Source organism: Crassostrea angulata, chromosome 7 (genome assembly GCF_025612915.1).
Source record: "Crassostrea angulata isolate pt1a10 chromosome 7, ASM2561291v2, whole genome shotgun sequence".
NCBI lineage: Eukaryota > Metazoa > Mollusca > Bivalvia > Ostreida > Ostreidae > Magallana > Magallana angulata.
In genome coordinates, this window is record NC_069117.1 from 36,761,356 (window position 1) to 36,783,680 (window position 22,325).

Genomic DNA, 22,325 nt, shown 5'->3' on the forward strand with positions numbered 1-22,325 from the left:
TCTTAATAAGACAAAATATTTTGAATTTGATCAGGGTTCATCAACAGGTTATTTGTGAAGTTTTATGGCTTCAGTCATGAGGAAATGTAAATTTGTGGACAATGATCCAAACAAAACCATCTTTCGCTATAGATCTCGGGGCAAACACCCAATTCATTGAGTACTAACAAAAATCTTATTTGCCACTTCTTAGTTGCAGCAAAAAAATTCAAAGCATGATTGAATGCATCCTTGTTTTCACCAATTGGCTTTTTTTTCTTCCAGAAGTCAAAATTCTCAGTACAATGCTCAGATGGCTTGAAGGGAAAGAAGAAAAGTGTCGCAGTCTAAAGTCTGAACAAGTACAACAGCTGTTGAAGAACAGAGAATATTCTGACTGCCCCATTTGTCACTCATGTATCCTTTATAATGCTACTCACAGGTGCTTTAATCATAAAAATAACGGTATTTAATTTCAAGTCAGTGGAAAACTTAAGTTTAGGAACTGTGTTGCAAAAGGTGTGTTTTAATTTTAATGATGGAAGTTACAAACTTGAGGCATAATCAGACATCCAGCATCAACACTAGAAATGTCTTGTTTTGATAATAGTTCATTCAAACAACAATCAGTAGCGTAATACTTGACTAGTGTAAGCTCTAAAAGAAGAAGAATTGACATCATTTTGTCCAAATGGACACACATTTGGTAAGTGTTGCATATATATACTGCTTATGGTGATCCTCCTTATTTATGTGAGGCAATTGTAACACATGCATGGTGTGCTTTTATTGAAAAAAAACCCTGTGATGACCAGGAGCAGTCCTCCGTCTGTCCGAAGCATACTGTATTTTTCTCTCCCTTTGACCTTACCTGGCTAAATCTTCACTCACAGAGTGCCTTTGGGTAAGGGGTGCACAGTTACTTTGAACCAAGTTTCTAAGTCTAAATCTGAGATTATGACAATATTATGTTTAAAAAAAAAAAAAATCATTGTCTGGATCATATATTCTTTCCCCTTGGTCCAGTCTGACTCATACCTCATAACCTCAACCACATTGTGTCTTTGGTCTAAGGGTGTGTAGACGTGACGTAGAACGAAGTTTCTAGGTCAAGGGTCAAAGTCATATCAGACCGTTCAAAAGTTCTTTTAATTTTCAGAGCATAAATACTCTCCCCTTAGCCCTATCTCACTCATACTTCACATTAACACAGCTTTTGGATAAAGGTGGTGCAGTGACCTTGAACCAAGTTTAAGGTCTTTCGAGATCAAATTAAGGTCATAGCAAATCTTTAGACCATTATTTTATTTCCCATTGGTTTAATTTTGCTCAGATTACACCAGAAAAATTCCTTAAAATGAGAGGTAATGTTCTATGCCAACTGGAAAATTTCTAAGTATAAGTTAAGGTAGCAAGGGACAGTTTCAGATAAAGTATCAATCAATATTTTTGTAAAATTGAGAATTGCTGTACTTAAAGGCATATGAGTGTTGCTAAAATTCATGAAATGATTTTTAATGATTATCAGTAGTTAGAGGAATGTCTCCTGTTGAAATTGGTATGCGATATGTAGGCCCCTAATGTTAGGAGAAGTAAAATGCGAAACTTGTGGCTACTACTGTTGTGTTGACTTTAAACATTGAAATTGCAAGTTACAGAAGGGAGGTAAAATAATACGAAAAGTAGGTGAATGGGACATAGTAAACAATACATTGGTAAGTTTCTGACTTGTAAACGTGCGACATGCACTTACTTGTTATACCCCCCGCAAACGAAGTTTGGGGGGGTATATAGGAATCACCTTGTCCGTCCGTCTGTCCGTCCGTCTGTCCGTCCGTCTGTCTGTTCAATTCGTGTCCGGTCCATATCTTTCTTATGGAAAAACATTGGAAGTTCTTACTTCACACAAATATTGCTTATGACCTAAGGGTGTGTCATGACCTTGACCCAAGGTCATTTGGGCAAGGTCAAGGTCACTGGCAGAAAAAGTTCAAAATTCGTGTCCGGTCCATATTTTTTTAATGGAGAAACATTGGTAGTTCTTACTTCACACAAATATTGCTTATGACCTAAGGGTGTGTCATGACCTTGACCCAAGGTCATTTGGGCAAGGTCAAGGTCACTGGCAGAAAATGTTCAAAATTCGTGTCCGGTCCATATCTTTTTAATGGAGAAACATTGGAAGTTCTTACTTCACACAAATATTGCTTATGACGTAAGGGTGTGTCATGACCTTGACCCAAGGTCATTTGGGCAAAGTCAAGGTCACTGGCAGAAAGAAATCAAAATCCGTGTCCGGTCCATATCTTTCTTATGGAGAAACATTGGAAGTACTTACTTCACACAAAAATTGCTTATGACCTAAGGGTGTGACCCAAGGTCAATTGAGGAAGTTCAAGGTCATTGTTTAAAAAAAAAAATCGGTTTCAGTATACTTATAATTCAAAATGTTTATATTAAATGGCTGCTTGACATGGAATTTTGTTTGATTCGAGTCATGTTTGTTAACATAAGGATACAAATGTCCTCATGCATTAACAGTTAACTTGAACTAAAATGGAATTTAAAGAATAGAAATTGGTTTGTGTACTCATATTAGCATTGACAGTTTTATTAAAAAATAGAGCAGTTGTTATGTATATAAAGAAAATGGACAGTGAAATAGATTCATCCAATGTTTTCTATAATAGAAAAAATACATGAGTTATGATTTTCTTAGCGGGGGGTATCAATTGTGAGCTTGCTCACAGTACCTCTAGTTTGAACCAAGTTTCTAAGTCAAAATCCAAGGTCAGAGATGTCACTTAAAGAGTGGTTTTAGGGTGAGCAATGACTTTGACCAACTTAAGAGGTTAATGATGATTGTCAATGCAGGTCTTTATGAAACCAATTTTGGAATCATCTGTCTCATGCTTTACCAAGACTACCTGTATAGTAAAGGATGTGTAGTGACCTTGAATTAAGTTTATATGTTAAATGTCAAGGTCATAGCATCTATCTGTAAAGTCCTTGTCAAGAGCTTATATTCTGAAAAAAAAATCAGGAGAGAACATAAATAGACATTATGCCTGCTGTTCAATCCATTTCAATATATCTACATACTTAAATAAAATACTTCTTAAATAGAAAGAGCTTATTTTCTCTGCTTGCGGGCTAATCTTCCTTATCGAATGTTATGGTTAATGCAATTTTCTTACAATGCTTTTCATTCCAATGTGTTTTCGAGTGGATCCTGTGTGATTGTCAATTTTAATTTGAATTATATCTTTAGTTAATTATCTATCACTGCTCCATGAAAATAAAAGTGAGATAGTCATTTTTTTAATTTGAATTATATCTTGATTATTTATCACTGCTCCATGAAAATAAAATCAGTTTTCATTACAGGAATCTGTTGTTTGACATTTTTGCCTTGTTCCACAACATACAGAACCTGTATTAACTGCAACAGTTTAGCTCTTCCTTTACAGAATATCAAAGGTATGAAGTGCTTTCAGAGATTACTTCCTTTGGGTTTAATTCACCCAAACTAGGAAGAACCCTTAATTATTATAAATCAATTATTCAATGCAATGTTTGTTTGGTTTTTTTTGGAGAGTATAGCTTTGATAACATAACTTCTTTATTGCCAGGTATATCCTTTTTGGCTGATGAGGAATGTTCTCTATCTTTATTGCCAGGTATATCCTTTTTGGCTGATGAGGAATGTTCTCTATGTGGAGGAATGCTTTTTTGAAGAAAGAGTCATTAGATGAAATCTATTATCAATGTATGAAAAATTTCAGCAACGTAGAATATGAAAAAGATGCTCAAAGGAGATCTGGTCATATTTTGTCAAAAAAAGTCTGGATCAAAAGTAAGGTTATTATCAATTCTGTATGCTAGAGTCGAGTTATATTTTTTAAAAGATTTTCGTCATAGCCATGCAAAATTGTAACTTTTTAGAGAGAGAGAGAGAGAGTGAGAAAGAGAGAGAGCTTTCGTTACATTTGTGATGGTGAGAATAACCACTATTATTATTTTGTAAGCATGTAATTTGCATGTTTATCATACAAGTTGCTATACATGTATATTCATTTTTGTGAGGCCCCTTGAGGGTTTATTTGACATATTCATGTTTGTTATTGTGATATCATATATATGACCAATTCACCTCTCAAAATGCTCTAAATTATGGTTGTCTGTTGCTTTAAATTACAATGTATGTAAAGAAAACCAATTCATTTATCAGTTAACTTTAAATTGAATATTGCAATTCATTTCTTAAGTATTCCTTACGACTTCAAATGCACATACATCTGATCAAGTCTTTTCTATCAAAAAATGCACTTCTCTACTCTACCTGTCTTGGGCACCTATCAGGCAAACCTGGTATATATTCATGTCAATGATGAGCAATAATGTTCCAATCAGTCAAAATTTAGCTTAATAATATTTTTTATTATTATTACAGAAGGGTTTTTTGAAACAGAAGAATACATTTAGAATTTATTGGATCTTTACAAATCCCAACCATCAAAAGAGTCTCATTTATAAACATCTAGCTCTGGCCTTTTCTAGGGGCATTCTTACCCTATAGTGTTTTTAAGGCGTCGAGCTAATGCTCGGCAGCCTTCTAGCGATCGTCTGGATTGGCAACTGTCCAAAAATTCATGCACTGCACCGCCTTTTTAATGCGCATAAAAAATAAGTTCCTTGGAGTATTAAACGTATTACAAGATTTGTATTCCTTTTATTCAACTAAATTGTGTACAAAAAAACAACTTTGCCTCCCTGGTTATTGACAACTCATTGCATTAGTATAAGTTTGCTTAATCAAGAAATGGCGGATGAATACAATAAGGTGCAATGTAAACATTCACTAAAATATTATTTAAGTTTATCGCTTACATTTTGATTGGAGACTGTGCCCGATAGAAATAAAATTTGATATGTAAATGTATTTCTTATCGGGCATGGTCTCCAAAATAATTGTAAGCGATAAACTTATCTAGAGATTTTGTTGCAATTAATAAACACGATAATGCAGTTGGTTTGGTCGAGCATTTTAGATAGCACGTGTTGTGGATTTGTTTGTAAACAACTATAGCATAGGTTATCTTGTTTCAAACGGGAATTGAAATAAATAAAAGTATGTTTTATTATTATAATTAGGGACACACTGTTAATGTATTCAAATTATGAGCCTGTGAAATGTGCAAATACTTTTAAAGCAGAAAGAAAATAATAATTTTTTTTGAACTTTCTTCGATTTTTGTAACCATGATGAGTTATTGTATTATAAACTCATCACTACCTATTTTATAACGAAATATACTGATTATTGTTTTTGAAACAGCACAAAACGTAATTTATTTCCTTTTTTATTCTAATATTATTTGATAAACGACTATATATATTAGTACAGAAATTCAAATTATTGATATCATTCTATATAAAAGAAAATGTCAGCTCGACACCTTTGTGGCCGTTCCGGCCTTTGATTGTGAATTTGGAAGTTGGAATAAATTCTCTGATGATAAGGAAAAGCAGAAGCTTTTCATCAACCTCTTATTTTCTTCAGTTAATGTTGGAAAGAAAATTAGGAGTTCGGATAAATTGTAAAGCAAATTTTAATAAATCTAAACAAAAACATTCGAAGAACACACACACACACACATATATATAGTAAAGTATAACACACAATTTTACTTTGGCATCAGTAGGGGCAGACTCAGCCTTTAATGTTAATTAAACTATAACCAGTTCAAGGCACTGGTCCAGTTGCAGGAGCCGAAAGAAAAGTAGTTCAATTGTACCAGTCAACTCGATGCAACTAGAGCATCTTGAGACCAGTTTTACGTCCAGTGGATCTCAACTTGGTGTAGCAGCAGTGGAAGACTGTCAGAAACCAGTTCCAGGCTACTGGAGCCGGAAGAGAGCCAATGGAAGATTGTTGATAATTTATTTACTCTATGAAACTTACAAAGAAGAATCAGTGTTAACAAAAAAGTAATTGTATTTCTTCATAGGGAAGTTGCAGGAGCCAAAAAATATATTATTTCTGTCAAATGAAAACAGAATTTTTGGAAAATTTAATGAATTTTTAAAGAATTATTACAGTTGATTAAATGGTGGTGTGTTACTGAACCATTGGCACATAACTCTTTTCTATCTCCCAAAAGCAGTGATGAATTCTGCAATTGAGAGTTGTTTGTGTAGTCTTGGAACCTCGTTTTTAATGAGGTTGATTACGATGTTTAATTTTTCTGGCTGAGACTCATAGTTGGATATTTAGAGTTCTGCCAGATTGACATCTTTCCTTTCCCAAATCTTTTTCCTTACCTTGTCGCATACAACATTTAGATGAGGAATGCAACCTGTTGGGATTTGCAAATGCAAATTGGAATGCAACCTGATGGGATGCCATAGTGCCATACTCTGATTGTGGTAAATTGTACTCACCTGATGACCTAGATGTTGAGCCCTGGCCAGAAAAATGTTGGTGCTGAATCGTCACCATAGTGGTATCCAATGAATTATCTTCGGCTTTCTTCTTTTTTGCAACTAGATTTATGACTGTGTTTTGCAAACCCAACACTGTCTGCCATACTTGCCAACCTCCAACATGTGAAAATCTGGTCATGACCAGATTTGGAAAGTAAAAAATCTGGTCATAGCGCGTAACGATATTCACGACATATTTACCATGCATTTCATAGGTATATACATGTACAATAGAAATATGTGTTAAAAACTTATGTGTAATGCTTTATTGCAAAGAAGCATTTTAACTAACAGTTGCTGATTTTGAATTTTGCAAAGTGATCTGACACAGAAAATGGTAGGTTGTGTTCAGCTAAAAAAAATGCAAAAAGAGTTTCTGCTACATTAACCTTGCTTTTTAACTCTGTAAATGATGGCATGAAAGTTGTGACTTGGAAGAGTTATGTGTATTAAAAAGCATCCTATACATGACTTAGCGTTTTTGAATGTTTAGTCAGATCATTTTGGGCACAAAATCCAATATTCAAATGTACGTTATATAGAACATAAAAGCCTCGTTTTGTACTCGATTACTTTGTTTTACTTATGGGAATTCATTTTCCCAGATATGTTGATAGGTACAAAAATATCGTTTTCTTTTTGTTGGTTTTGATTCCGCTGGCCCCGATGAAGACCTTTTCTTATTGGAAGCCATCACACTTAATGATTTAAACCTTCGCTTAGTCAAAACAACTCACGATAATAATTACACATAATGTGTCTGTTATAGCCATCGGCATTGTTTACGTGTTACGTAAATCCAAGCTCAGCTTGGGTTCATACTGTAACTGGAAGTCAAACGCGCAACGTAATTTACGAACCAAATCCGGAAATCGGGAGATTTTCGGGTTGTTCGACAAAAATCGGGTGAAAAGCATGACCCGCCGGGTCATAAAAAATAATCGGGTGAAGGGTTGAAAAATCGGGTGTGACCCGACGAAATCGGGTCAGTTGGCAAGTATGCTGTCTGCTGCATGCTTTGCATGATGCTCAACATGTTGTATATCATATTATTGTGTGCAGCGGCCATGTTTGTTGACAAACCTGATCATAATTCCCACAAAATTTTACTAGGCTTAGTTGTCACTTGTCTCCCCAATTCTGTATTAAGCGGGGTGTTATTATCCTCCATGTTAGATTCCACATTTGTAGAAATGGTATCGGCGATCAACACATTGTTTATCCGAGTACCTGTGTATTTAGGGGACATTTTTTCATCACTACTTTACCAATGTTCGCAGGGATTGGTAGTTCATCGATAAACTTTTGCGTAGTTTAATTGTTTAAATTACCCTCGTTCCAACAATTTTAAGGCATTAAAAAATGGCTCTGATTTTGAGAGCAGTCAGCCATTACTACACGGTCCTCCGCATCCTAACAGTGTCAAGATTTTTTTGTTATTGAATATTAAACTTATTCACATGATCCAATTCATCACATAACAGGATGCATTCTTTAGGAATATGGGTTTTATACATACGGTAGAATAATAGAAAGTCTGTGAAATGACCAAAAGATATTAGGATTACTTTACAAACTTCAGCGCACAGCTTGTAGATGAATCTACACTATAAAAAGCAGCCAATCAGATTGCAGCAACATAATTTTAGACTTGGGGAATGGTGAATATTTAAGATCCAATATAATACTTCTTTTCAACATAAACTTGGCCTATACCAACAGGCAACTCACGTTATTCATTAAATATAACCCTCTACCTAATAATACACAAGGTGTACATTGCTGCCATCTTGGATATATTAAAAACTGTCACATCAGGTTTAATCTTTGCTTAAAACTCAGCAGTAAACTTATTTTGCATTTCCTTCTATCTTCCAATCAGTCCTTCAACACCTATACTTACAACGGATTCAACCAAAAGGGGGCATTATACCTGTCAATAATAAAAATGTTTGGCATTGAAGCCTCTGTGGGCACTTTAGTGAGCTGCTCTGAGGCAGCGTGCCCTGCCATGTTAATTAATGGCGTCAGCATCTCTTGGTCCTTCGCCGTAGAATTATTTACAGATCGGGAATTCGGAGAGTCCAGGCGATGTTGAATTATAATATAATCCTGACTGTTATCCATAATAAAGTTCTAACACACACAATAAAAGATAAAAACGTCCAAAAATAAGTAAAAAACAAAAAAGAGTTGGGTTACACAACGCGGGTGGTCTTCTCTGAGCGAGCACTGAATTAACTATGATGGGTAGTGGCGGGAAATCTTTTATTGTTTCCATGAATAAGTGGTCATTATCTGCGCATGCGCTGGATACTGCATATTTAGCTCTGAATGTACGTAAGAGGACGAAGGATAATAAAAATCACCCCTCAATCGGCATCTACTGCCTTAGATTTGCTATAAAAGTCTAAAGGGATTTCTTTCCCTTTGTATGAATTTCGTGGTCTTCCTGGAACATCCGTATTTCTAGGTGTTCACTTTGTCTTGCCATTTGCATTTCCAACATAAGGTGTGGACTGATTGGTAATTGAAGATGCAGCATTCTTTGGTTTGGTTTACAGGTTGCAAGTTGGTAATGAATGATCTTTGTTCTGTCATAAGCTACAGACATGAAGGCAAGGGTAGTTGTTTCTCCCACATCTTTTTGACGAGTTAAAATTGTTGCAAATTTCCTGTCCATTATGTACCGTCCTCTTTTTGCCATGCCTATCTATATTAATAGATTGGAAGGAATTTTCTACAGAACTGGTTTGCAGTTGTGGACAAAACTTATTGTCGTGGGAAACTTTTGCACAAATGGAGCAGGATTTGGATCTCTTTTATCTTGTGGACTGCCAAAGAATTCGCACTTCTTAAGGAAAAGAGTTTTTGATACTCATAGAAACGTTCTCCATATATATTGTACAAATCTACTATGATTGCTTCATAGTGATCAAGTTCGTCCCTGTGGTTTGGAAAGGCCTGGCACACACATGATGTTAATTGGCATTACACATGTATTTCTCTTCACACAAGAATCCGTTTTTGTAGATGTATTCTCTAGTCACTGTTTTGTATTTCCGTCTTTTTGTCCAACAGCGGTTTTGCACTGAATAGATGCATGTTTCCCTAGCGTGCAGGCTGAGCAGATATGAACTTAATTACAGGATTGTCTGTTACAGCCATTTTCTCCATTGAAATTGTTACATATCTCTTTTCCTTTGTGTGTTAATCGCGGTCTGCCTTGAACATCAAATTGATTGAATGATCCTCTGTATTTAGACTGCATAGGGTTATTTTGGGCAGGATTTAATTTAGCTTTTGGGCAAAAATGAGCTGTGTGCGTTAAACTGTTGCAGCTGTCACATCTAATCACAGTTTGACCCGCGAATATGGAAGTAAACAGTTTAGTGTCTCTGACTGAACAATCTACCTTTATATTTCTTTGATGGAGCAGGGCACTTGCTCATGGTGAAAAGGCCTTGTGATAATCGTTAAAAGCTGGCCCATGCGTCATGGACGCCATCTCTACGATGTCCCTCTCATACGCATCCAACTCTTGTCGTCTCTCAAGATAAACCTCACACATGACATTTTTAAACTTGGAGAAGGCCAGGATAAATTTGCTTATTGATAGATTTCTCTGCAGTCTGAGATCGTGATTTGGTTTGTTTAATATGACTTGACCCTCATCTTGGATTTTATGTTCTTCATTTTCACGGGGCAAAAGTAAAGTAGCCAAATTAACATCTTAACCTTGTATAATGTTGTTACGCAGAGTTGTGGACACTATAAAGGGAACAGAATCTGAAGAGACCCGTGTATTTAGGTCGGTTGTTGTTCCGTACCTCATTGCCTGGTTTCTGTTCCGTTGTGAGCCTGGATGCTGCTAACTGCATTCGTCAATGATACCAATGACTGTTGTATGTTTTCTACAGCATGGCTGAGCGAGTCTACTTACGCTTCAGTGGACATCCGCCCAGCCTCACTTTCGATAACAACAGATGAAGTTGCCGGAAATAAAGGTAACACATCGCCATTTTGGATCACATTAGAGTCAATTCCTTCCTCGCTTGGTATTGTTCTGTCTCTCGATTGATTTGAATTTACAACATTGTCTCCATATACATGTATTTGAATCAATGGTGACTTTTTCAAAGAAGCTGGCACTAAGATAATTGCATCTCTAAGTCTCTGAGTTAACTCGGTCACCGACCAATTTTCCGGCTCGTTTTCTTGCCATTGTGGATTTTCACTTCGTGTACGAACATTTCTTATGGGTTGGCTCGCCTGTTTTCACTTTCTTCCAGTCATGTCTAGTCTATTAAGATCACATGTAAGTAAAGGTTAAAAGTCAAGGCACTCAGTCGTGTCTTGAAAACGCAACACACGTGGATTAACGTTAGCCAATTACGATAACACCTATCACAAAGTTGTTTATGTTCCGTGTTCATATTCGACGATAAATCCAAATAAATTAGGGTATATTCCAAAGGAATCAGTATAAACAGGCTGCTGCGATAATATGATTGGCTAAGCGTAACATGTGATCCAACACAGATGAAATACGATCTGCTCTACGATGATTTATGATCATTTATTTTATGATATGATTTTATGTAAACAACATTTAATAACATTAAATTACATTTTGCAAAGATAGTATGGTAATCTATCACTGCTGCAAGTGCAGCATCACCAACATCACTAAGCCAGTCTATGGACTCTAACGATGATTGTACTATTTCTGTATTTGTGTTTAGTAGAATTTATGTTGGAAAGACAACCAGAATTCTGGATAAAAGTACAAAGTTTATTATAACTAATCTACACAACAACATTCCCAAACACATATATTCATATAAACATAATAAGCTGTAGAACACAATATACACATTTACTTTGGCATCAGTAGGGGCAGACTCAGCCTGAATTTTACATAAGTGACAACCAGTTCAAGACAGCAGACTAGTCGCAGCTGGAGCTGGAAGAAAGGTACAGCTCAATGGTACCAGTCAACTCGGTGTAACTAGTGAGTCTTGAGACCAGTCTTACTTCCAGTGAATCTCAACTCGGTGTAGCAGCTGTGGAAGGCTGTTAGAAACCAGTTCCGGGCTACAGGAGCCGGAAGAGAACCATGAAAGCGAGTTGATATCTTATTAACTCGGTGTAACTTCCTATGAAGCTTAGCATGTTAAGAAATCATCGTGGTGGATTTCTTTGAAGGAAGTCGCAAGAGCCGGAAAATAAGATATTTTTGGTCGAAATAAAACAGAATTTTTGGGGAAATTTAATGAATTGTTACATAGTAGTTAAATTTATTAAATGGTGGCCAAAAATCAGTTGAATTGATATAATGTAAACATGTGTGTGCATTATAGATATGAAACTGAGTGCCCCAAAAATGATGCCAAATTGTGTTTAAAAATAGAATTGAAAAATAATACATGTATCAATATAACCAAATAAAAAGCAAAAATTGTCCATCAATAGGTAATGTTACGGAGCTAAGTTGATAACTGTAGACAACAATCATAATGAACAACCATAGATACAGGAACTGTGTTAAGCACAAGAAATTACAATACTAAGGATCTTTGCGCCTCTCGTAACACAGATACTGGAGTTCTAATATATCTACAATAAGCATCTGAGGACCATCTACTTAACACTTTAATAACATGGTCCTCCAAATAAACAGAAGCTGCAGTGGTAGCAGCACCAATGCGAAAGGAATGTCCATTATACACATCCGCATCACAACCAATACAAGTTAACACATGCTTAAAAGCGGAAATAAATTCAGCTCTTGACAAAGGAACACCATTTTGGTTTACAAACAAAGGACTTTGTGAGGAACATGACAATTTGTACCTTCCCGTACGAAAATTTTAGGTGGATTCCATCTGAAATTTAGGTGGATTTCAGACGGAATCCGTCTAATATCTCTTGTCTTTAAGTGGGATAAAGGCGGACAACAGAATACCGCCTAACAAAAGACGGAGTACGCTTAAACCAACAGGTGGATTCCGCTTTACATCTTAAGCGAACTTTTACATTATAGGAGGAAAATTGAACTTAGAAAATTTCTGTATGAGATTCATAAGCGGACTGTATCCAAATTCCGCTTTTCCTTCATACTTAGTTATTTTCACAGTTTTTAGGGGGAAAATAACTTAGACAATTTTTCTTCGAAGTAAAATTTTATCATAGTTGGAAATAATAATTTGTTTAAGTTTAAATAACACTAAGTTCTGAATGTTATTACTGAATATGTTTATTATATACACATTTTTGCATTATGTTTCTCTGTAAACAATCAATTTAGATAACTTGTACGTTAAGCTACAAAGCATACACGGTACCTGTTAAGATATTACACACACATACTATTAGATTATGATAGACTTTAAATCCCTTGCATAAATTTAGCAAAAAAAAATCAATCATGTACAAACTGCTTTCAGAGATTTGTTTTCTAATCAAGTAATCAATCAATGATAGTTTTAATCAGACTCCAGTCTATTTGGAAATTTGCAAACAAATGACTTCTGTGTTCCAGGATAAGCTACTAACATGCAGCTGGACAACAAACTCCTAATATGAGCAACTTCAATGTCATTTGTTTCTGTAACTGACAAGATGTGCAAATCTTCATTATAATTTCTACAGAATAACTTCTTAATGAAAACAAGTGGTTGTACAATATTGGAAGTGTTTTGACATAAAATAAAAAACATCACTTCTCCAAAACAGATACCACTCTCCCCTTGGTAGCATACAGCTGAATTGTTTCTTTTAATCATTCTTGAATATTCAGTACCATAAATTACATATGCCCCATACTCTACACGGTTAAAGCTTGTATAAGTATTCACTATAGGGTCATGTTTTAAAAATTGCTGCAGTGCACCAACCTTATTATTGGTTAAACATCTACCGTAAGAAGCACCTAAAATATATATGCCATCATCTAACTTCTGTCCCCTTTTAAGAAGAGATGGGTCTTCAATAATTTTACATAGCATATCTATTTCTGAATCTTTAACAATGCACTTTTGCTTTAACTCTGGCAGTTTTTGAATAAATGATAATGCAGTAATTATTTGTGTATCAATACTTTGACTTCCTCTGATCATTTTTAGCACTATCCCATTTTTACTCTCAAAAGAGAAACAACTGTGTGTGTACAGAGGTCCAAGATTTCTGACACAGTCTGGTAAATGAAGAAGTTGGTGAACATTAAGTCTTAAAAAACATCTCTCATATAGATTTTCAAAACGACTACAAAACCTAATCAAGAGACTTTCTGCTTTGTCTAAATCCTTGTCAGTAGACCCACACTTTAAAAGAATATGCATTGAGTCTACTAACAAAAGGTAATGGGAAAACCGATCCTTATCTAAAATCCCATGTAGAACTGGACCTCCAAAATATAACAAAAAAGATCTAAATTCTGATGCTTTCCAGTACTTTAAATCCTTTTCTATTGAACGGGGAAGGCGAGTAACATCAAGTGTTGGACGAATGCTCTGAAGTCTGTTATCAACTTCACACACACGGTTATTTATGTTGAAATCCTTCCCCTTGTACTTTGCTCCAAACCACAATTCCAACATCATCTTCTGAACTCCAAGAAGCACTCCGTGCATATAATCTATTGCCATTCCAGAGACAATGTTGAAGTGCGGAACGAAATGTAGCCATGATGGACCCTTGATTCCTTTCACGGGTTTTCCCATGGTCACTTGCTGATGGTCTACTGCTTCTCTTGCGTGTTGAAGCACATTTTCTTTTGTTCTTTCTGGCCCTTTAGGATTTTGATGCTCAAAAGGAAATATGCGCGCATGGCCACGACCAACAGATGCAGATTCGCCTTCCTGTTCACATTTCCAACAAGAGAATGCACCATTGTACTGGACGTGGTTGCAGAGCAAACTCCTGGCTGGGAGGTCAGCTGTTCCACAAAGCAAGAGTCCCTTGCATACAAAGATGCCTTTATCTGGTGATTCACATTGTATGCCTTCATTTAATTTTTTCAGAGATTGTAAAAATGGTTTTAGATACGTTCCCATCGATGGTTTCTTATTTCCATACCAAAGTGCTGCCAGAATCATGTTTTCTTTATTCATCCTTTGCTTGTAGGGCAGTTCATTAATTATCAAATAAATAGGCCAAATAGATGTTTTGCTACTTTTGAAAACTGGTGCCCCATCAGTATTAAACGTAAATGAGATATTTTCTTGAAAACTGAGGACTCCATTAATCTCACATAAATTTTTGTACAAATGCCCATCATAAATGTCTTCATAAGAGTTTCTTGTGCTTTTTGTCTTATTAAATCGATGTCCTAAACTGTTGTAAAATCCATTTTGAGCAAACAAATTTTTTACTTGGTTTTCTAGAGGCATTTCAATGAAATAACAAGAATTTTTGCCACTGAATGTTGCTCCACAAAATTCATAAGGACAGTTTGAAACCGATGTATTTTCAACATAACCAAGGCAATGGTTGCAGTAATAATGTCGAACAAGAGGATTTCGCAAATTCTTGAAGAAAAGTTTAAACTCATATAATGAAGAGCAGAGTTTATGGCCATGAGGCAGGGCTAGTGCAATAATTTTCAGAAGCTGCTCTGTCGCTTCCCCAATCAAGTTGTACCTGGATGTAAAGACAGCTAGCAGAAGCATAAAGGCTCCTAAAGTCACAGATGCACCTGGATAAAGTGGATCCGAGTCAAAGTCATTCATATCCTCTGAGTCGTTTGTTGATTGAAGAGGGTCTGCGGTGTCAGAAGGTTGAAGAATATCAGAAAGGACATCAAAGTCTAAATCATATTCCTCTTCACTTTCTTCTGAAATATGATCTTCTTCAGGATAGCAATTCTTGATCAGCTCATTCTCGTGTGTTTTGATGTAATCAAACTCCATTTCAACATTGTCTACTTGTGGTATACCTCTATCCGGATATGAATGGACCATCTGTAAAAAAAAGTTGAAAGATAAAAAACATCTATTTTTTTCTCGATATCCTTCTGGCGTAAATTTCTATCAAAAATAGTTTGCATAAATCCCAGATGTCGACGAGCATCTGTTATTATGAGAAACTACTTCTATTAATAATTGACACAACTCGGTTCAGAAAGTGGAGTACTGCAGAAAGTGTCATGATGTGAGGAGGAAATTCGAGTTTATGAAATATCTTCGTTTACTCATGATCAGCGTTTTAGATACCTGTCAATCGCCAGATTTTAAACGTTCAGATGTCATTACTATAAGCCTGAGTGTAATTCTTTTTCTCTTAGTTGCCCATAAGCACTTCATGTTGATTTTTTCAAAAAGCAAATTTTCCCGTATTGACCGGATGTTTATATCATTAGTTAGTTCGAACATAAACGTAGTCGGACTTGTTAAACGTTAACTCGGACATCGGCACCTAACCGTATTCATAAAATAATCATCTAGTCATTATATTATATAACGATTAATAAAGTACAATATACCTGTGCGGAGAATCCATTTTCTACAGTCTCCGAAGAGCATTGACTCTGAGTATCATCTAATTCTATGGTGGCATCAATTCCTGAATCGGTGACATCAAACATAGATATGTCTTCATCCCCTTGCAGGGTATCTGAACTTCATGTTTCCTCTTGAACATAAAACTTTTTGTAAGGACCACGCCTTCCCGTTCCTTTTCGTTTTTGACCTTTTCCTCCATCCATTTTTTTTTTAGCGTTTTAATTGTCTGAGTTTGTCTCGATATGTTGATGAGTGATTGACCAATAATCAAATGCAACCTTATGTACGTAATTCAATACTAGTGCGAGAATTTGCTTTTACATAAAAGGTTATCAAGGGGAAAACGTGTGCATATAAATACAGAAACGGGAACAACATTAATTTTACAGTTTGAATAGAAACATATTTATATCTCTCTCTCTGCCATTTTCAACTTCATGTATTTCGATTCAGATAGTAATTAATACAACAGATGATTTAATTAGATCGCACCATTCGCTTTTGCTAAATAAATATAAGCCGGATATTCTAAAGGTCATTTTTATCTTACACCCTTGGTGCGCCCAGCTTGAAACAACCATGCGCTGAAACCCGATAGTGATGCTTACCCCCTACAATGCTTAACTGCCCCGCGCCCATTTCTTTGTTCAAATTGATGCCGTTCTAGAAACGTGTACTGAACACTGCTGAAGATTCATCTGACCATAGCTATGATGTTCGCTTGTATCTTTTTTTACGAGGACAAAAGTTTAAGTGTTGTTGGGGAGAAATCCAAAAAGCTGGAGTTGATGGAATCTTTTAAGGAAGGCGGAAAAGTGAAAATGAATTGGGGAAAATTTGGCATGTTCTCTGGATGCATTGTTAAAGTGCACGGTAAGTTACAAATAAACAGTTTGAATATATATTTATAATACATGATACCCGCTTTAAACGCAGATCTACTATTCGAGTTACCTTCTGTGGATATCAGATTTTATTTTAACATTGTGTATATAAGCAGAAAGCTGAGCGCGGGTAAATTTTTACGCTCCTCAACTAATTCCCATGCATAAAATTCGTTGTTAACCGCTATAGCTGCACTTACAACTGATTACTTACAAATTATTTATTTTAGTATTCTAGCTGTTTCGAGCTATACATTGTTTGTAAAATTATCAACTGCGTGTAATGAAAATACGTTCCTTTCAAAATACGTGATCGGATCAGAGATCGAGCATATTCGGCCTTAGTCGGAAATTGCGACGAGCCAATGAAATTCCAAGTAACATGTTATGTTCCTTGATGGAGCTCTTATATGCTGGGAGGTTCGAAATTCATGCGTATCGATGTAAACACTCGGGATAAGTGACATGTCAGAGTTTTTGGAATTGTAAAAGACTACTAATATTGATGGTACATATAAATAAAAGATTAAAGATTTTCAAAATCAATGGGAAACTGTTTCATTATTGTAAACACCAACACGTCAGGCACGTAGCATCGGGGGGGGGGGGGGGGGGGGGGGGGCTGGCCTCCCCCTACTTTTTCTCGCAGCAACTAATTTTTTAAAATTTACATATACAAAATTGAATTATCATGGAGTTGCCCCCCCCCCCCCACTTTTTTTGGAGCATACATATTTTTTTTATATACTAGCCAGCCCCCCCCCCCCCCCACAGATTAGGATTTAGCCCTTTTTTCTTTTTTGCTTGTCAAGATTTTGGCCCCCCACTTTCAAAAACGATGCTACGTGCCTGCACGCTATGAATGTTCTTGAATAAAATATTAAACTTCAAGCTATATCAATGTTTATCGGTGTATATTAACTAAACACCACTTATTACTTTTTAATAATAATTTACGATTTTCAGAGAATGAAGAACTTCTCAACATTGAAGCCATCAAGGCCGAAAAGAAAATCCTTCGAGGAAAGGAGTTCAGAAATAATGAAGAGAGAGTGGAGGCCCTTCTTAATTATTTCAAAAAGGCAACAGAGAAACCAGCAGCATTAAAGAAGGATGGTAAACGTGAGAGGACTACAACAGAAAGAGCCAAGGAGAGCAAAGAACAAGACTTGGAAATGAGTCCAAAGAAAAGGAAAAAAATACAAAAAGAAAATGAAAAGGAAGAAAAAAACCACGAAGGGTCAGAATCTACATCAGAAGGAAAGCAAAAGGAGCCAAGTAAGGAGGGGAAAAAGAGGAAGAATGAAAAGGGAGATCTGAAGAAGATATCAGAGATGAATCCCAAAGAAAGAGAAAAAAAAGAAAAGAGGGCTGAAAGCAATGTGGAATTATTGGCTGCCAAAGAGATATTGGCATCTCCTTTGTGCAGCCAATTTGATGACATTTCGGATGACAGCATATCTCCTGCAGTGTCGGTTAATGGAGACACCCCTCTAACATCAACATGGGCCTTGTGCAACCCAGCCTTACAAAATCATAGGCAGATGGACTTACCAGTTACAAATGACAGGCCCTCTGATGCGCCAATCTTTGGTAAATAATTAATATGCATGTTATAACATAAACATTGTGAGATGATGCATACAATGAGGATCTTGATGCCATTGGTAGAAATATCATACCAACAATTAGATTAACATTTATTCAATATTTTTATTTTGTACAGAAGTTCCTCCTGCAGATGTCGTTTGTCTCTTTGAACTAATGTTAAAACCCAATGTGCAAAAATATATGAAAGCCATTGTGGAACAGGCCAAGGAGCAGTCTGGACAGACTGTCAGCAACTACCAGGTAATTTACAGTGAATTCCTAGATTATACCCACTTTTAATTATTAAATGCATATGTATATTTACAGCACTAATTGTTTTGTATCTATTCAGATGGCAGACAAACCATATACATGTAACACTCTCCCCCAGGAACTGCCTACGTTGACATCACAGACATCGGGGTGGACTCCATACTCAAATTACACCCAACCAACTCCATGGTCCAATCATGTCACTTACACACCAGAACAAACTTCAAACATGCCACTATATGCACCAGCACTTACACTCAAAACACCAACAAAACAAATTTCAACATGCCATACACAGTTTCAACATTTCACACCATTGCAGGATGCCACACTCATGTCAAATCGCCAAAGTTTTTTGCCAACCAACAACATTCCACCACAAAATACAAACACACAGCCATTGGAAAACACAAATATACCATCATTACAAATTCAGTCTGTTTCACTCCAGAACACAGTCACACAGCCATTACAAAACACAACCATGGCATCACCACCTAGCACCACATCATTTACCACAATGTCACCCCAAACAACCCTGCCAGCTACCCCTAGAAGATCCCCAAGAAAGCACTGTACCACACCAGAAGCTGCAGATGGCCATGTAAGTTCAACACTTTACAAAAGTTATTCTTAATAATAAAAAAAAAAAAATTTTGAGGTTTAACTTCTCCATTCTCTCTTAATAACATAATAGAATTTGGCATAAATTGTAGATGACAAAGCTACTTGCAAGCTATAGCTTGAGTGTCAGAAGAGAGGCACTAAGAAAAGCCAAGGAAGCAGCCAAAAAAGGGAATCCATCAAAAATGGGTTTTACCATGACGGCAAAACTACTCCCAGCTATATTCACCTGGGAGGAATTAGCATCCAGCAGGGGCCGGGGCTAAAATCTAAAGAAGGGGACACAAGACCAGTCCTAGATGTTTCCAAAATGACCATTTTGAAAGGTATTGACATCAGCAGCATTATTTAGTAAATTTAATGATTCAATAGAATTACTAGCACATTGATAATTCAGGTCAAATGAGCTGTAGAACAGAAGCAAAACATTTTTTTGAAAAAAATAAACAAATTAGAGTAATAATAAATTTATTTTTCAGAATATGTAGCTGTTTGGTGTCAGCAAAATGGGGGACAAGGAAGTTATGCTGAGAAAGATGTGAATGACGCAGTGACCGAGCAAGTGTCGTATGCAAGGAAGCAGATGAAAAGCAAAACATCAAAAAGCTGAGAGAGAGAGAGAGAGAGAGAGAGAGAGAGAGAGAGAGAGAGAGAGAGAGAGAGAGAGTTAGGGAGAGAAAGAGAGAGTGGAGTAAGCAATGAGAGAAAGAGAGAGAGGGAAATAGTTTTACATGAAATCTAGGGGACAATTTTCTTTAATCTGCTTAAGACTTCAATCTGATGTACTCATTAACTTTTGAATTGTATGAAGAGATGATTGATCAATATGTATAATTAATAAATCATGTATTATTGTGAACAATTTTAGTTGATCATTTTCTCTGTAGATTTGCAAATTTACTGGCAGAATGTTTAGGCGGAATGTTTAACCGGAATCTTTAGACTGATTCTGGGTATAGTCCGCTTGAATTCCGTCTAATATTCTGCCTATGCATTAGCAGGAATTTTTAAGCGGTTTTGAAAAGCGGAATTCTAAAGCGGACTAATTTACATAATCTGTCTATTTTCCCGCTTGAATTCCATTTGTAATCCCTCAGAATTTCGCTTGTTTTCCACCTAAGCTTCATTATGCTTTTATATTGCTTAATTCAGACGGATTCCGTCTATGATGTCCGCCTTTTCTCCGCTTGGGACTTTTCGTACGGGATGCCTTTAAATATTTACAACATATAGTAAAAGGACAGATAACATTGTCAGTAGAAAAAAGTTTTATGATGACCCCTTTCCTAAAAGGGTCAGTTTTAGAAATTTTAAGTTGTAAATGTACATAATCCTCAAAGATAGATAAATCACTCATACAAAGATGTATAGAAGGATCAAAAGCTTCTTTACATGTAAATTCACCACATCTCAAAAAACCAAAAAAAGCTACAGTACATACAGTTTCTAACATCAAATTGTAAAAGTTGTCTACCTTTCTTAAATAAAAACAAGTCCTTAACAAAATGTCAAAAGTAACAGGATACCTTAAACTACGGGATGGTAATTGAACACGTTTTACACCATTCATAATAGCTTTCAGTCTACATAACTGAGAATTGTCAGGATAGTTGATGTTATTTTGCAAACACATGAATTTAACTCCACACAAATACAACTTAATAGTTGAGTAGCTTATCTGAAGTTTGCTAACACAGTATGCTACAAATGATATCAAATAATCTTCGGTAACATGAACTTCAGAAATACACACAGTTGTAATGATATTCGACAACAACAGAAATTTCACATATACATGAAAGGCAGTTTGATATGTGCATCTTGTGCTTGGTGCCACTGCATTGGTCCATAACATGTTCACTGTGTCGTTGAGCTCCAGAACACTTCCTTCGGATGGGGAACACTGCACGGTTGATCTTGGGCCTGAGGAGCAAGGTTGCGGAATTTGGAAATCTGCAAACGTGATAGAGCATCTGCTATTAGATTTGTTCGACCAGGTACATGTATGGAAGAAAAAATGAAGTTATTTTTTGCTGCTATCAGAGTAAGGCGTCTCATCAGGGGCATGATATGGGGGGATTTAGATCTACCCTTATTAAGGATAGCAACGGTTGCACTATTATCACACAGAAAAATTATCCTTTGCTTTTTCCACATTTCCCCCCATAGAATTGAGACAACAACAATAGGGTATAGTTCATAGAAAGCTATGGATACACAATCCTCTTCTTTCATCAAGGTCTTCAATGAAGGTATGAGTTCGTCTGACCAAGATGAAGAAAACCATAGTCCTCTGAAGTATCCTCCGTATCCGATGGTAGCTGATGCATCTGTATACAGATTACGTTCTTCTGATGTGATCTGCGAAACATTGTAGAACAGATTAATTCCATTCCAACCATTTAAGAATGTTAGCCACATCCTTATGTCTTCCCTGCACGCTGCGTTAATTGTAATGTGGTAGTGCAGTTCTTTGACAGTTGTAGACAATCGAATGAGATGAGACACAAAAGATCTTCCTGGTGGAATAACTCTGCTTGCAAAATTCAGATGACCTAATAATTGTAAGATTTCCCTTTTTGTACAGCTTTTCCGTGAATAAAAGGAAGTTAGAAACTCTTTAATTCTGGACAGTTTGTCACCTGGTAATCTGGCTTCCATAGCTTCAGAATCTAGTATTATGCCCAGGTATTCTAGGCACGTTGTAGGTCCTTCAGTTTTATTCAGCGCCATGGGTATGTTGAGTGAAGTAAATATATGAAACAAAAGTTTCATATTTGTTTCTCCGTCTTCTTCTGGACGCTCAAAAGTGATGAAATCATCCAGCAAATGGAGTATATGTTTTACACCATAGTTATTGGTGGCAATCCAACACACTGCTTGGGATAAATAATCAAAGATTTTAGGGCTAGAACGGCATCCAAATGATAATTTGTTGTAGTAGTAATAACTTGACTTCCACTTGATGCAAAACAAATGCCACTGA

The 22,325-nt window shown here is 36.2% G+C and overlaps 3 protein-coding genes and 1 pseudogene across 4 annotated transcripts in view; 2 read left to right on the plus strand and 2 right to left on the minus strand.

The window, feature by feature from the left end:
* The window catches only part of LOC128192480 (general transcription factor 3C polypeptide 4-like), a 36,668-nt gene extending 30,108 nt beyond the window's left edge, over positions 1–6,560 (plus strand). Inside the window, exons 16-19 of the mRNA XM_052865187.1 lie at positions 265–396; positions 635–685; positions 3,367–3,459; positions 3,660–6,560. Coding sequence (XP_052721147.1) covers positions 265–396; positions 635–685; positions 3,367–3,459; positions 3,660–3,715 — 332 coding nt within the window. The 3' untranslated portion in view covers positions 3,716–6,560. The remainder of the gene's footprint in view (positions 1–264; positions 397–634; positions 686–3,366; positions 3,460–3,659) is intronic.
* Positions 6,561–12,706: 6,146 nt separating this feature from the next.
* LOC128192478 (uncharacterized) lies at positions 12,707–16,159 on the minus strand. 2 transcript variants are annotated; one of them, XM_052865185.1, is made up of 2 exons: positions 15,950–16,159; positions 12,707–15,428 (listed from the first exon to the last, which is right to left on the minus strand). In XM_052865185.1, exons 1-2 carry the CDS (start codon positions 16,049–16,051, stop codon positions 12,954–12,956), a joined length of 2,577 nt encoding a protein of 858 aa, XP_052721145.1. In that variant the 5' UTR covers positions 16,052–16,159; the 3' UTR covers positions 12,707–12,953. The 2 variants fall into 2 exon arrangements, with proteins under 2 accessions (XP_052721145.1, XP_052721146.1); XM_052865186.1 differs by lacking the exon at positions 15,950–16,159 and adding an exon at positions 15,681–15,826.
* Positions 16,160–16,440: 281 nt separating this feature from the next.
* On the plus strand, positions 16,441–20,505 carry LOC128192482 (uncharacterized; annotated as a pseudogene).
* LOC128191319 (uncharacterized) lies at positions 20,466–21,669 on the minus strand. Its single transcript, XM_052863396.1, has 2 exons — positions 21,609–21,669; positions 20,466–21,292 (listed from the first exon to the last, which is right to left on the minus strand). Exons 1-2 carry the CDS (start codon positions 21,667–21,669, stop codon positions 20,466–20,468), a joined length of 888 nt encoding a protein of 295 aa, XP_052719356.1.
* Positions 21,670–22,325: the final 656 nt, after the last annotated feature.

What these genes read in the sequence shown, in the direction of transcription:
- LOC128192478 (XM_052865185.1), bottom strand. Translation starts at nt 16,051, where the DNA reads ATGTTTGATGTCACCGATTCAGGAATTGATGCCACCATAGAATTAGAT. An exon ending in AAAATGGATTCTCCGCACAG is followed by an intron (nt 15,429 to 15,949) that starts GTATATTGTACT and finishes TTTTTTTTACAG; the next exon opens with ATGGTCCATTCATATCCGGA.
- LOC128191319 (XM_052863396.1), bottom strand. Translation starts at nt 21,669, where the DNA reads ATGCATCAGCTACCATCGGATACGGAGGATACTTCAGAGGACTATGGT. An exon ending in CTATGGTTTTCTTCATCTTG is followed by an intron (nt 21,293 to 21,608) that starts GTCAGACGAACT and finishes TCACGTTTGCAG; the next exon opens with ATTTCCAAATTCCGCAACCT.